This window comes from Schistocerca cancellata, chromosome 6, assembly GCF_023864275.1.
Source record: "Schistocerca cancellata isolate TAMUIC-IGC-003103 chromosome 6, iqSchCanc2.1, whole genome shotgun sequence".
Classification (NCBI taxonomy): domain Eukaryota; kingdom Metazoa; phylum Arthropoda; class Insecta; order Orthoptera; family Acrididae; genus Schistocerca; species Schistocerca cancellata.
The window spans coordinates 499393740-499409216 of NC_064631.1; the positions used below are offsets into that span (position 1 = coordinate 499393740).

The following is a 15477-nucleotide window of genomic DNA, read 5'->3' on the forward strand; positions in this document are numbered from 1 at the left end:
AAATCTAAACGCTGTAAATTCTACTAAATACTTAGGGGTTACAATTACAAATGACTTAAATTGAGCCGGCCGGTGTGGCCGTGCGGTTCTAGGCGCTTCAGTCTGGAACCGTGTGACCACTACGGTCGCAGGTTCGAATCCTGCCTCGGGCATGGATGTGTGTGATGTCCTTATGTTAGTTAGGTTTAAGTAGTTCTAAGTTCTAGGGTACTGATGGCCATAGATGTTAAGTCCCATAGTGCTAAGAGCCATTTGAACCATTTGAACTTAAACTGAAACGACCACGTAGGTAATGTTGTGGGGAAAGAACTCAAAGACTGGGATTTATTGGCAGAATAATTAGAAAATGCAGTAGGTCTACTAAAGAGACTGCCTACACCATGCTTGTCCGCACTCTTCTAAATTATTGCTGTGCGGAGTGGGATCCGCATCGAATCGTCGGAAGACTTCGAAAACGTTCATAGAATGGCAGATCGTTTTGTGTTATAGCGAAGTATGGGACAGAGCACCGCGGACATGGTACGTCAATCGGGGTGGCAATCATTAAAACGAAAGCTTTTTTCGATGCGGCAGGATCTTCTCATAAATTTTCAATCACCAACTTTCTCCTCCGGTTTCGAAAATCTTTTGTCGGCGCCTACCTAAATAGCGAGAAATCATCATCATAATAAAATATGAGCTCGCACGGAAAGATGTAAGTGTATGACTTTCCCGCGCGCTGTTCGAGAGTGGAACGGTAGAGAAATAGCTTAAACGTAGTACGACGATCCCTGTGCCAAGCAGTTAATTGTGAATTATAGAGTAATCATGTAGGTGTAGCCATAGATGTTCATGCCACTGTGCTGTCGTCTTATAAAATTATCTAGCACATGTTACCTCCAGAGGCATGGCTAGGATAGCTATTTCGACGTCGACGGCTGCGCGTTTTTCAGTAACACATAGGCCTAAACCTTCCCACTATAAAACTGTATCTGTTCTAACTCCAAATTACATTATACACATCCCGTAGTTACGCCTATGAAATGGACCGAGAGAAGTAGCGCAGTGGTTAACAGACTGGAGTCGTATTCGGGAGGACGACGGTTCAAACCCGAGTCCGGCCATCCTGATTGAGGTTTTCCGTGATTTCCCTAAATCGCTTCAGACAAATGCCGGGATGGTTCCTTTGAAAGGGCAAGGCCGACTTCCTTCTGCATCCTTCCCTAATTAGATGGCACCGATGACCTCGCTGTCTGGTCCCCTCCGACAAATCAAATGAAATAAAAAAGGAAAAAAAGTTAATCTGCATTGTAAGATATAATGTGATACGTTAATTTGGTCACTGGATTATTTTACTTTAACAATTCGATTTATCGTGTTCCTCCAAAGTTTAAATTCAGTTGTCACAGTAATAACGAGGGTAATTTCTCATTGTAACCAACATGTTACGGTAGTAGGATAACTCTGTCAACGGACTAAAATTTCTATGTAGTCTATCCATTCAGTCATACAGTTCACTTACTCCCTCCCAGCCTCCCATTTCTGCCTTAAGAGGAAACTAGAAGGTAACTCTGAACTTCCCTGAAAAGAGATTACATTAAATGAGAACAAGACAGACAGATGACTCACTGACAGAATCCGACCTCGGGGAAGATCAGTCTGGAACGCAGAGAAATGTAAGAATGCGAGAGACTGTACTGACTTTAAGACTGATCTTAGACAAACCTAAGTTTATAGCTTTTTAAATATTTAGAGAGAACTTTTGACAACATTCCCTGGCATGTAGGCAGCAGCGATAAAATACAGAGCCAAAAGTTGTCTACCTCATGTGTAGAAACGAAACTGCAGTTATATGAGTCGAAGTACATGGAACAGAGGCGTTGGTTGAGAAGGAAGTGAGACTGATACAAGATTGCATAACAGATCTCCATTAAACCAGGCTTCAGAATGGAGACCCGAACAAAAACAACTACGGACTGCTGAATAGGAAATTTCTGCTGAGAAGTGTAACCGTGAGCAACTGAATTAGGGACAGCTATTGTGCTCCAGAGATAGCTCTGCTCTCGCCATTGGTAATGGGGACGATCTCTGTGTCACGTGACGGGGATGTCAAAAGATCTGGTACTGGCCGTCGGCACTACAACTAAGTGGATGATAGGCAAGATGCTTGACATCAACACACTTGATCGCGAGCAGATCGTGGGTGCTGTAAGATTTGGACAGAGCATTTCCGAATGAAGTCTAGGAGGCACTGAGATTTTCATGTGCCACCGTGTTCCCTGAGTACTTCAATCCCGAACAGATCGTCGACACCGGAGCCATCTGCATGAGAGAAAACATGATGCCGAGAGGAGTTGGTGCATGCAGTTGGATCGATCACAGCACAGAGTCACTCGCCAGTTAAAAGCTCGTCGCCGACCAGCTATGCCACCCAGAGCCATCTCGCTATGCCACAGCCTCTCAAGTACACCTCTGATAACCGGACGTCACAGGCTGTAGATATTAGTATGGGTTCCGTAACACAGCCACTGGATGCTCGAATCATGGAAACAGATACCTTGACTGATGAATTATGGAACAGGCTCGCAAATGCAAATGGTATGGTATAAGGACCTCGAGATCCAAGTGCGGAGGTGAATCCCGCCTACCAACATGACATCATTTTGAGGGCTGTTTAGCCGGCCGCAGTGGCCGAGCGGTTCTAGGCGCTACAATCTGGAACCGCGCGACCGCTACGGTCGCAGGTTCGAATCCTGCCTCGGGCATGGATGTGTGTGGTGTCCTTAGGTTAGTTAGGTTTAAGTAGTTCTAAGTTCTAGGGGACTGATGACCTCAGAAGTTAAGTCCCACAGTGCTCAGAACCATTTGAACCATTTTTTGAGGGGTGTTTATAAAAAACGAAAGTTATACTCTGTTATTTCTGACATCGTCCGTCACTGGCGCACGATACAGGTCCCCCCTGTCTGGTCACGTGGATCTGTATCTTTGCCTGTAGCATCCGACGGGCGATCATTACCTTCTTTAAGATAAAGAACCATCTCAACGCTCCCGAATGCAGTCAGTGGTTTAAGAAACACCGTACAGGCAAATTGTCCTCTGACCATTGCCCAGTGGTTGTGGCCGTCCGTTGAGCGACCAAAACTCAGAGCTCTCCAGTGATTTAAATCCTCCTGGTCGATTCCACGACGTGACGCCGCATTAGGTCGAAAGGAAGAGGTACACGTAACTGCGGTGGTGTCTCTAACTCAATTACTCAAGGATGTACGTTGCCAGATAAAAGCGACATCTTTAAGGGCTGAGTTCAGTAGCAGTAGAATATGTACATACTTAGGTGTTGTATTGTTAGTGGTACAATTGGAATGGCTCTGAGCACTATGGGACTCAACATCTTAGGTCATAAGTCCCCTAGAACTTAGAACTACTTAAACCTAACTAACCTAAGGACATCACACACACCCACGCCCGAGGCAGGATTCGAACCTGCGACCGTAGCAGTCCCGCGGTTCCGGACTGCAGTGCCAGAACCGCACGGCCACCGCGGCCGGCGAGTGGTACAATTGTCAGGGTCATCGGCGATCAGATGGCGCTCAGAGGGCACTTCTGTTTTGACCCCTCAGTCATTAATTAGTGTAGCATTCATTCTAGGGTACAGCCGTGCCGCACCGACAAGTACATACTCCTATTGAGCAGCTTTAGCGATTCGAAAGGGGTCGCATTTTCTCCCTGCGAGAACCTGGAGGGACGTATCGACGGACTGTTGCACATGTTGCGCACTGTGTATCGGTGGAGTGTTGATGCTTTCAACAGTGGTCTGTGGAACATTCTCACACCTGTATTCCACGTTCTGGTTGCGCGCGAAGTACGAATTGTCATTAAGATGCAGTGGCCGACTGAACATCATCCAGGCACATGCTGCACGAGCTGTGTGACCAGAGACCATTGGGAACCGTCTGCTTGCAGCAAGGTTAAGATCGTTTGTGCCTCTGGTCAGGCTACCACTGACGCCACTATACTGCCAGGTATGACTACTCTGGTGTCTTCAAAGAGTTTACTGGAGAGCTTCATGGCGTGCAGGGCCATCAGTTACAACTTGCGGTCATTTTCGTTGTTTCTGCAGGGAAAACTAACCTGTGTCCGCTACATTGCACAGGTTGTCATCGCAGTGCTATTGTCACTGCTTCGCCAGGAGGCGATGTCCTTTTTCAGCAGGACAATACAGATGCTGCCACGCAGCGTACTCTTCATATTGTACAACAACTGCCCTGGTCACCAAGATCACCAGATCTCTCGCCAATCGAACACATATACGACATGATAAAGCGGGAATTTAATCGTTGTCCAGGGGCTGCAACAGAATTGCTAGAAAGATGCGTCATACTTGGGGCAAGCTATCTGAGGATGCCATTCGGCACCTTTATGATCGTTTACATGCGGGGATACACGCCTGCGTTGCCGCCAGAGAGGGGTGCACTGTGTACTGATGCGCTTTCTTGGCACCCTTTACTGTGACGTGTGTGTTTCATTTGATCTGAATTTGTTGTCATGGACTCCTACAGTGGTGAACCACCTGTCACATTACTTGTTAGTAAAAAAAAGAACTCGTCTTTGAGGGTGTTGCGTTTTTTGGGGCAGTGTATACCAGTGCACCACAAACAACTTGTTGTGCAGGGGGAAGTACGGTAAAGAAGAAACAAAATTGTATCGTAGATATCTATTCATCGATCAGAAAGGAAAACGTGTTTCTGAAAACCTGCAACTATCACGACGATTTTACACAGAGACGACGTTACAGCAGGCTGAAACAGGATCAGCGGTCACTTGTAAATGTATTTGTTTGATTACGTGAATAGTTGTGTAACTCAGCACAGATGACTGCAAAACCAAGCCATTACTTTGAATAGGTCAATGATGCAAGGTCCATTTACAGTGTAGCCGATAGAAGACAACTTCCGCTGGAAAAATTCGAAGCAAATAGGTTGTAATCACTGTGTGAAAGAGGTGACACGTACAAGTCGTTCTACTGGTGTTTGGGCTGAAAACCACAGCTAAATGGAGGACATTTTGCTACGCATTTTCCGAATGATTCCGTGACAGTGTCCAAGAAATGCACAACGGTTTTTTGTTGTATCATATGTTCCCATTCCGAAAACGCTGAAAGAATTTTGGAGGACTATGAACCATAACTGAAAAATTGGTGAAGCTATTGGAACAACAGAGGAGCATCAATATTAGCAACACGTATCCTCCGTCAAGTAATGAATGTGAGCTCTGCGAAGTATTGATATAGATACAGATAACGTATCGATGGGCGTATCTTATGTTCGTACTCTTGTGATATGGATGTATATGCTACCAACGGAGATAAGTCCTAAACCTACACTGATTTCCCCCACTCAGCAACAACTAATAACTTAGTTCAGGAATAGAAACGCGCTATATGACAAGCGCAAAGCTCAAGCAGCGCTTCAGAAACTTCAGTGGTTTTGTGCTGAGACTGAAATTGTGGACGCTTTCGATCTGCACAGCGCCCGGGCAGTGAAGGTTCTGCAATCGCGAAATTGTTTTCCAGTACGCGTTGATGTAGTACTGTCCGCCAAGATAGCCTGGTGTGTTGATGGTCCACTGTACAAGAGTTGACAGAACGCGCCTGGTGTGGTCCGTATGCGCCAGCTGCAGAAGGCCACACCCAAACTGGGCGTGGTTATTAGCTAGTGGGCGTGGCTTTTAGTCCCGTTGTACTCGTATAAGCAAACATTGACTTCACCCCAAGTTCACATCGTTAATCCCATTTAGTCCGGTACATTGTGCGCTTTACTTTCCAATATCACCCGCTCCGTTGCCGAGATCGCTGTCAGGCGCCGACGCAGTGGCTCTCGATTCTGAGGTAGCCGGCTCGAATCCTGGTGGAGATAGACATTTTCATCACCAGCAAAGAGAGCATAGATGCCGGCAAACAGCTCCTGATCACCAGAACTCGCGTCAATTTCCTGGGCTAAATTGCAGACCTCTCACGACACGCGGGCACTGGCACTGTCGAGGGTGGTCCGACCGTCGGGTGGAGACGCCAATTTCTGTGCTTCCGTCGTGCCATTCGTGAAGAGTAGGCGATGTTAGTCTCACTCTCATCAGTATTCACGCCGCTGCACTCTACGCTTATTTCCTGAATGTGGGACTGGTTTTCTGACTTGGACTTAATCCAAAATCGATTTATTAATTTTGAAGTGAAATTAAATTTGGGCTTCAGGTCACATTTTCACAGCGCTTCGCACACCGCGATCGTGACACATTGCAGAGACAGGTAGCGACGGTAGAATTTAAATAAACGATTTTTATAGTACTCATCTGTTATTGCCTTCATTGTTGAAAGTTGTAGTCTCATAGTCCATTCTGAAATGAAACTTTTTATTCTTGTCTAGAGGATACTCGGCTTCATTTCCTTAAATAATATGAACGCTGGTAGATTTTCTGTTGTCGAATAGATATATTTTTAGTCATTTCGCTTCACAATACGAATTAACATCAACAGCCATAGTAATACAAGACACACATAAGTTGTACTCTATACTCGCACTCCCAATTGGTACTCCAAACTCTTACTGAACTGAAACAAAAATTTACCTGTAACAATAGGTAAAAAAATTTTAAAAAATAAAAAAAACGCTATTGTATATAGATCCATTCATGCAAAGCAGTCGTTCTTCCCACGCACAATTCGTGAATGGAACAGGGAAGGGGGGATCAGATAGTGGTACAATAAGTACCCTCCGCCACACACCGTAAGGTGGCTCGCGGAGTATAGAAAAAAAAAAAAAAAAAAATCATCTTTGAAACATATGTCATAAAAGTAAAGTACAAATAACTGTTTATCATTGCTTATCTTTTTACGAAGTTCATAATCATCATAGTAATTACATATAGTGTTTATATAAGCTGAAGTTTATACATTTTCATCTAGCTACATGGTAGTGGATTTCTGGGTTTTGAGTCTTCAACTTGGGAATCGGCCATTTCGTATGATTCAAGATCGGTTCGTACATTTATGTCGCCATAACTTCCAATAACGTTTGCTCAGCAATGCAAAAGGAATACTGTAACCTTTTCACTTGTCTTAGTCGTCGTTCCTTCAAGTGATTCAGTGCAATCAGCCACCGAATCTACAACAGTCACGTTCTCTCTACAATAAAAGCTTCCATCTGCGTATGCAGAGCTCTTCTCATACACAGCTTGTTTTCGGTGTGAAAATACAGCTCCAGTTTTTGATGAGACCGTTATATGAAACACACTTAAATATCACTTACAAAGGAGTATGTTGTACATAGTCGTAAATCTAAATCCCATCTGCCAGTGCAAATTTGTCTTCACCTTGGAGAAACTATTTTATGTTCCGGGCAACCACAGATGTTGAAAACACATAATGTTAGGAAGAACTCCGCTAACAGATGGTTGTTTATTAAAACACAGCCGGTTTCACTGCCTAAAGTTGCGTCATCAGGTGCAAAAAACGTTGAAAGATCATAGACACATTATGAGCGATGGGTATGCCTATGATCTTTCAACGTTGTTGCACCTGATGATGCGGCTTTAGGATGCATAACAGGTTGTGTTTTAATAAACTAGTTGTTAGCGGAGTTCTTCCTAACATCATATATTGGGCAGTTTAATGAGTACACAAATCACATTCTGCTCCAAATGGCTTGACAGCAGATCCGCCGTTGCAAATGTTACATCTACTGATGTACTTCGTACAGCTGTGATAAACTTGAGTTGTTATGTGATGTGTGGAACATATGGCAGCAGTAAAGAAAGGTTTTGATGTAAATTTTGATGACCAAGAAAGATTTTAAATGGATATGACGTTTTACGAGTTTAGCTATCCTACCAAGACGCTTTTATTATAATGTATTTTACGTTGGTTTGAGAATTGTACTTCGTACCGACAATAGTCGTCTATAAGGCATTATTCACTAAAACCAGCTTATGATGGTAACATGAATTTCTTCAAATATATTACAGCAGTGGAGCACGTTTTACAGAAAAATATTTTTTACAGATGTCTGTACTGGTGGGCCCAAGCGTTTCCGCAGCTGTTACACCGCGAATTAAAAAGTCAGCGCACAGTGACGATGCGTTAGAGGTAAGAGATAAAATAAATTTAGGAAATGGTGTGTTAATTCCAGAGTGCTAATCTTATCTATCCTTCTGCTGTACCTACGACAACAGCACGTTGGATTCACTGGCTTATCGTCACATGATGAAGCCTTCAAAACAGAGTGGTTGTATTTATGTGCAATTTCAGTATCACGGTATATCGCGATATGCTGCAGAGACGCAAGATGAGTCGTCGTTTTTGTGTGTACAGGACGCCCAGTGGATTACGCGCAAAGCCGGGACAGATTACGTAGTTGTCAGGCGGCGGCTGAGAGACAGAAATACACTCAAAAGAGGTTGACATTGGTACCCTCTCAGAAAATTGTCTTCATCCGAATGCTAGTCTCGCGGGTAACAGGAGTGGGTGGCAAAGAAAAGAAAAGAGTAACATTTTTTTTATGAAGGCTAATAGAGATAGATATGATCGGACGGCCTGTGTGTTGGGTTGTTTGGGTGAGGAGACCAGACAGCGAGGTCATCGGTCTCATCGGATTAGGGAACGACGGGGATGGTAGTCGGCTGTGCCCTTTTAAAAGAACCATTTTTCTGGAGGGACTTAGGGGAATCACGGGAAAACTAAATCGGGATGGCCGGACGCCGGATTGAACCGTCGTCCTCCCGAATGCGAGTCCAGTGTCTAGCCACTGCCACCTCGCTCGGTGGCCTACGTGTTCTGGAGCTGTCAAACTAGGAGAATCGAGAAGCAAACTAGGAGAGACAGGCATTCGACAGCTTTTCTTTAGCAAAGCCAAAATACAAGCGTGAAACAGACACAGATGCAAACAAAAAGCCAAAGGTTCGGTAGCGTATCTCTGCGAGCAGATGCTGGAGGTAGTCTCCCGGCCTCATTCCTGCGCTTCCTGATTGCTACCTGGAAGAAAGAGGGCTTTGCTGGATACTCGTTTTGGCTCTATCTTGCCCTTCGAGGTAGGTTCGTCAGTTCGGCACTCACTTAACCGGCACTTGTACCTGCTAGAACAACCGGGTGCAGAATCATCTTCTTTTACTCGTGCCTTTTTCCCGCAGCGGCGCAGTATTGGCGTGGTTATGAACGGCATGCTTAGTTTAAGGGGTGGCCGGAAGCCCACTCCTGTAGGTATCACCACTCTGCTCCCCCTCCCCCCCCCCCCCCCCTCTCCTCGGGCCTGAATACGTGTACCCCAGCTGTCTGCGTGTAGTATTATTCATGTGAAAGTGAACGGAAGTTGTTCGAAATGTTTGCGAATCGTGTGACTGTGGCGGGGGCTGGATACTCACCTAATGGGATGCGGTAAACATCTTACGAACATCCAGGCTGGCCGGCGCACCGATCTTGTTAATCTGGCGGGCGGATTCAGTCCATGGTCGGCGCACCTCGCCGCCACGGAAGTGACGCTTTAAGACTTGCAGCTATCCGGTTGGATAGAACAACTAGATGCATAAAGTAAAATCTTAATTAAATAGGTAAGAATTACATAAAGTTATTAACTTATAGAGATCCATACCAGGACTGCCACCAGGATTGGTACACGCCTTCATTTATATCTTCATCTATACTATGCATGTCACCCTATAGTGCATGGTAGTTCGTGCGCTACTCCCTTCCTTGTTTCCCTGTTTCAGTAGCGAAAGATGAGCAGAAAGGAGATTGCTAGTAAGCCTCCTTGTGAGCGCAAATTTCTCTAATTTCTACCTTCGTGCTTTTTAAGCAATATGAACGCTGGAGACAGTAATATATTGGCTGACTCTTCTGGGAACATATCGTAATTTTATGAACAATGTCTCACTCATAATTTCTGCCACTGAAGTTGGATAAGCATCTCTGTGACACTTGCGTGCTTACAAAAAGAACTGCGACGAAACGCGTTGTTCTTCTTCGGATCTCCTCTGTCGCTATTACTTGGTAGCGGTCTCAGACTCGAGCGTTATATTAGAATACCGTACCAGTTTGGCAAGTGCTACTTACAACTGCACTGAAACGCCAAAGAAACTGGTATAGGCTTGCGTATTCAAATACAGACAGTATACGGCGCTACGGTCGGCAACGCCCATATAATACAAGAATTGTTTGGCGCAGTTGTTAGACCGGTTACTGCTGCTACAACGGCAGGTTATCAATATTTAATCGAGTTTGAACGTGGTGTTGTAGTCAGCGCACGAGCGATGGGACACAGTATCTCCGAGGTAGCGATGAAGTGGGGATTTTTCCGTACGACCATTTCAAGTGTGCACCGTGAATATCAGAAATTGTGTAAAACATCAAATCTCCGACATCGCTACGGCCGGAAAAAGATCCTGCAAACACGGATCAACGAAGACTAAAGAGAATCGTTCAACGTGACGGAAGTGCAGTCCTTCGCAAACTACTGTAGATTTCAATGCTTGGCCATCAACAAGTGTTACTGTGCGAACCATTCAACGAAATCTCATCGATATGGGCTTTAGGAGCCAAAGGCCCACTCGTATACCCTTGATGACTGCACGACACAAAGCTTTACGCCTCGTTCGAGGCCGTCAACACCGACGTTGGGCTGTTGATGGCTGGAAACGTGTTGCCTGCTCGGACAAGTGTCGTTTCAAATTACATCGAGTGGATGGACGTGTACGGGTATGGAGACAACCTGAAGAATCCATGGACCCTGCATGTCAGCAGGGGGCTGCTCAAGTTGGTGGAGGCTCTGTAATGGTGTAGGGCGTGTGCAGCTGGAGTGATATGGGATCCCTGATACGTCTCGATACTACTCTGACAGGTGACACGTACGTTGTGCATTTCGAAGGACTTGGGAAATTCCATCAGGATAATGCGACACCCCACACGTCCAGAATTGCTACAGAGCGGCTCCAGGAACACTCATCTGAGTTCAAACACTTCCGCTGGCCACCAGACTGCCCAGACGTGAACGTTATTCAGCATATCTGGGCTGCTTTGAAACGTTCTGTTCAGAAGAGATCTCCACCCTCTCGTAGTCTTACGGATTTATGGACAGCGCTGCAGGATTGTTCAAATGGCTCTGAGCACTATGGGACTTAACTGCTGAGGTCATCAGTCCCCTAGAACTACTTAAACCTAACTAACCTAAGGACATCACACACATCCATGCCCGAGGCAGGATTTGAACCTGCGACCGTAGCGGTCGCGCGGTTCCAGACTGTAGCGCCTAGAACCGCTCGGCCACTCGGGACGGCGCTTCAGGATTCATGGTGTCAGTTCCCTCCAGCAACTTCAGACATTAGTCTAGTCCATGCCACGACATGTAGCGGCACTTCTGCGTGCTCGTGAGGGCTCTACACGATGTTAGGTAGATATGCCAGTTTCTTTGACTTGTCTGTGTATTTTTATGTCGTCATTCCAGTTTGAATTTCTTCCTGCAAATTCGTTTCCTCCATACACGAATTTGTAGCCGCTGCAGTAACGTGCACGTAAGAAGGCAGGCGCTGGGGCGATGCGCCGTGGCAGGGGTCACTGTACCACACAACACTCCAGCTAGTAATGCGATTTTGCCTTGTCAGCCATTAGCGTCATTTTGCTGCGTGCTTCGTGGTAGCGTTGTAGCACAGCTGTGGTGAAGACACGGTACAGAAAGTATACAGAATGCAAACTCGGCTGCAGTTCATGTGCCAAAATTTAGTGTGCAAGCGCGAAGTTTGCCATATTAAAACCGAGACAACCGCTGTGTCTAAGCCAAACGCGAGTGGATACCTTTTGTTTATTTTATTAATTGTGCATATTTGCTGCTGTGCTTATCTACAAATAAACAGTATTTTTATGGACTGTTAAATTTAGGGCTATATAATGGGCAGTAGTAAGAGAAAAGACCACGCAGAACAGTAAAGAGCGGTTCCCACAAAGCGGCTGATAACAGAACTTGAGGAAAATGAATTTTTATATTTTCTTGCTGTGAACGATAAAAACTCATTAAACTGTAAAAAATACTGTATGTAAATGAAGCAAAGCTACATCAACTCCTGGAGTTAGTTTTTTTTGGTAGATGTTCTCCTTCTACTTCAAGAAATTAAAAACAACTTGTTTCACATTTGGGTGTTTTCATCACTAATGTATATAATACCTCTTAGAAGATTCTGAGCAAAGTAACTGGAGCACCAAGATTTCTTTCTTATCGTATAGTTTCATATCACAGCCCGATGATCAGGTGTCAATTTTTTCGATACTGGTCACAGTTCCTGTGATACTTGATTTCCAAGTACTCTGCAGCAGAAAAATTTAAAGGGTTTGCAGTGGAAAGCGTGGTCGCTGGCTACTTTGCTTCATTTTAGGTAATACGTTGCTATGTACTAAATGCAGCTACATATATCGAAATTGTTCTTGAAGTTGGAAGAAAGCCACATCTCGTTACAGTATGGAGAAAGTAGAAGTTAAAGAAGCTTCCTGACGACATCATGTGCAAGCATCGTCATCTCAATACGCCGGATCTATGATATTCCCGGATTTGGGCACAAACTCGATAGTGCCGCCCCCCCCCCCCCCCCTCGCCCTCGTGCCTTTGAGATAGGACGTCAAAAATATGTAAAAAATCGATTTTTCAAAAATATGTTGATTTTGTCGCGTACATCTTTCTGAAGAGATTGATTTGAAATTAGAATGTCCTGTGATGCCTCTCCTGCTCCCAGTTTTGATGCTCTACCCCCCTTAAAAAGAACTCAGAATTAATAAAAAAAATGGTTCAAATGGCTCTGAGCACTATGGGACTTAACTTCTGAGATCTTCAGTCCCCTACTTAAACCTAACTAACCTAAGGACATCACACACATCCATGCCCGAGGCAAGATTCGAACCTGCGACCGTAGCGGTCGCGCGGTTCCAGTCTGTAGCGCCTAGAACCGCTCGGCCACCCTTGCCGGCCACAATTAATACTGATGGTATTATTTGTAACTGTGAGATCAAGAACTCTTTAGAAAATTTGCACTTTTTATTGTCTATTAGCTAGTAACTGTCCGCCCCCGGTAGCTGAGTGGTCAGCGCGATAGAATGTCAATCCAAAGGGCCCGGGTTCGATTCTCGGCTGGGTCGGAGATTTTCTCCGCTCGGGGACTGGGTGTTGTGTTGTCCTAATCATCATCATCATTTCATCCCCATCGACGCACAAGTCGCCGAAGTGGCGTCAAATCGAAGGACTTGCACCCGGCGAACGATGTACGCGGCGGGAGGCCCTAGTCACACGACACTTATTTTTCTTTTAGCTAGTAACTTTCTCTTTTGTGTGACATAAAATTAAATATAGGAAACAAATGACCAGTAAAGACAAGAGACAAGCAAGACAGTACACATTTCTTCAGTCCTTAGGTCCCAGTATTTCCTTCTCGCCAATCTTGCTACAGCTTTACACGCCGTGCTTTCCTTTCTGCGAAAGAATCTATTACCTCATCGAAGTTCGTCAAAGGTTTTGCTACATGAAATATCAAAATATCGTTGCCTAATACTGATAAAACTGTTAATACGAATAGCACCCAAGGCTGGTGTGGTTTCTCGATTTGATTACGTCTGTTTTATCACTGCTAGATAAAACGAAATAGCCTTTTTAATATTGCAGCAGTTCTAACATATGAAAAATAAGCGAGACTGATTTGGCACATCTCTACCTCGTTTACATAAACAAAACGTCAGAATACAATTTACGAAGTACGAATATCAAATGCCTATTAGGCCTATTACAAACAAAAGTTTTATGTTAGGAAATAGTTTCACATATCATTCATACCCTCCAGTTTCTCGAGCATAAGATCGAAAAGCAGTAGTACGAAACTTTTATATAAATTTGGAATCATCGTATTCCTCATTATAATTTGTGTGATGTCTCTGTTTCTGCTCCTTAATCGTTCTAACAAACAATCTTGTCATCACTAATTATGTAACTATTCCTACCATTGTCAAAACTTATTCTCCGGCTAACTTCACTACCCTGCCAGGATCACCAGTTTAGTTATTCCGCGGTTATTCTCCAGTTAGGCTTATTACATCTTCATACAACACGTTTTTCCACACTGTTCTGAGAAAAGAACTTACGGCTGTTATCCGGAACTGTATATCTGACCCTTGGTAATGTAGCGATCTGGCAAAAATTATCAGTCAAAATTTCATTTTCTTGGATACACCGAGAAGATTCAAATGGTTCAAATGGCTCTGAGCACAATGGGACTTAACATCTATGGTCATCAGTTCCCTAGAACTTAGAATTACTTAAACCTAACTAACCTAAGGACAGCACACAACACCCAGCCATCACGAGGCAGAGAAAATCCCTGACACCGCCGGGAATCGAACCCGGGAACCCGGGCGTGGGAAGCGAGAACGCTACCGCACGACCACGAGATGCGGGCCCCGAGAAGATTAATATGTCATCTTTCTTACCTGTTATTCCTGTTGGTCGTTTGCTTCCACTCTGGTAGTCTGAATCTATGGATTTCGCTAATAATCATAACTACGCTGATCATTCGCACATCCACAAAAATGTGTTCAAATGTGTGTGAAATCTTATAGGACTTAACTGCTAAGCTTACACACTACTTGACCTAAATTATCCTAAGGACAAACACACACACCCATGCCCGAGGGAATACTCGACCCTCCGCAGGGACCAGCCGCACAGTCCATGACTGCAGCGCCTCAGACCGCTTGGCTAATCCCACGCGGCTGTTCGCACATCCAATCAACCACAAAAATTGACGTTCACCTGTTCGGGTTTATTCGATTCACTGCGTACAGCCCTGTCCCATTTTGCTGCAGGAAAGTTTCTTTATTTCTAGATGCGTCTGGGATTACGTACACTACGTACGCATTCAAAAATCAAGTTATGATTCTTTCAGGAATCAACTTAGAATGTGTCGAAAAATGTTCAAAACCAACAGGGATGCGTTTCAAAATCATCTGTGTTATCGATAGACGAACGTGCGCTAGATACTAGGCGCTTCAAGAAACATTTTTTTTTCTGCAAGAATATGAATTTGGCGCCCCCCTGAAAACAGGGACAGAAAACACGGTTTGCCGCCCCCCGTCCCCTCCCCTACATCCGGGCCTGCAGCTCAATCATCAACAGTTAGCACTGCTGGAAGAAAATGATGACGGAGTAGCTAATTTCATATCATCAATTACGTAATGAAAAAGCTGGAACACATCTCATATTGAGGAGAGAGCTCAACAAATGTTTATTTGCAACACTTCCGAGACATAATTTATCAGACGAATGTGATTCATATTACACAATATGTTATTGGACTTAACAGAAGCCGCGCGGTTTGAGGCGTCATATCACGGACTGCGCGGCCCCTCCCGCCGGAGGTTCGAGTCCTCCCTCGGGCATGGGTGTGTGTGTTGCTGTTAGTTTAAGTAGTGTGTAAGTCTATGGATCGATGACC

At 44.7% G+C, this 15477-nt stretch overlaps 1 protein-coding gene across 2 annotated transcripts in view; it reads left to right on the forward strand.

The window, feature by feature from the left end:
• The window catches only part of LOC126190854 (carbohydrate sulfotransferase 11-like), a 362774-nt gene that overhangs the window by 100857 nt on the left and 246440 nt on the right, over positions 1-15477 (forward strand). Inside the window, exon 2 of one of the 2 annotated variants that reach the window (XM_049931443.1) lies at positions 8030-8113. The exons of the other annotated variant lie outside the window; for it this stretch is intronic. Within the exon in view, the coding sequence (XP_049787400.1) occupies positions 8030-8113 (84 nt within the window). The remainder of the gene's footprint in view (positions 1-8029; positions 8114-15477) is intronic. 2 annotated transcript variants of the gene reach the window in all.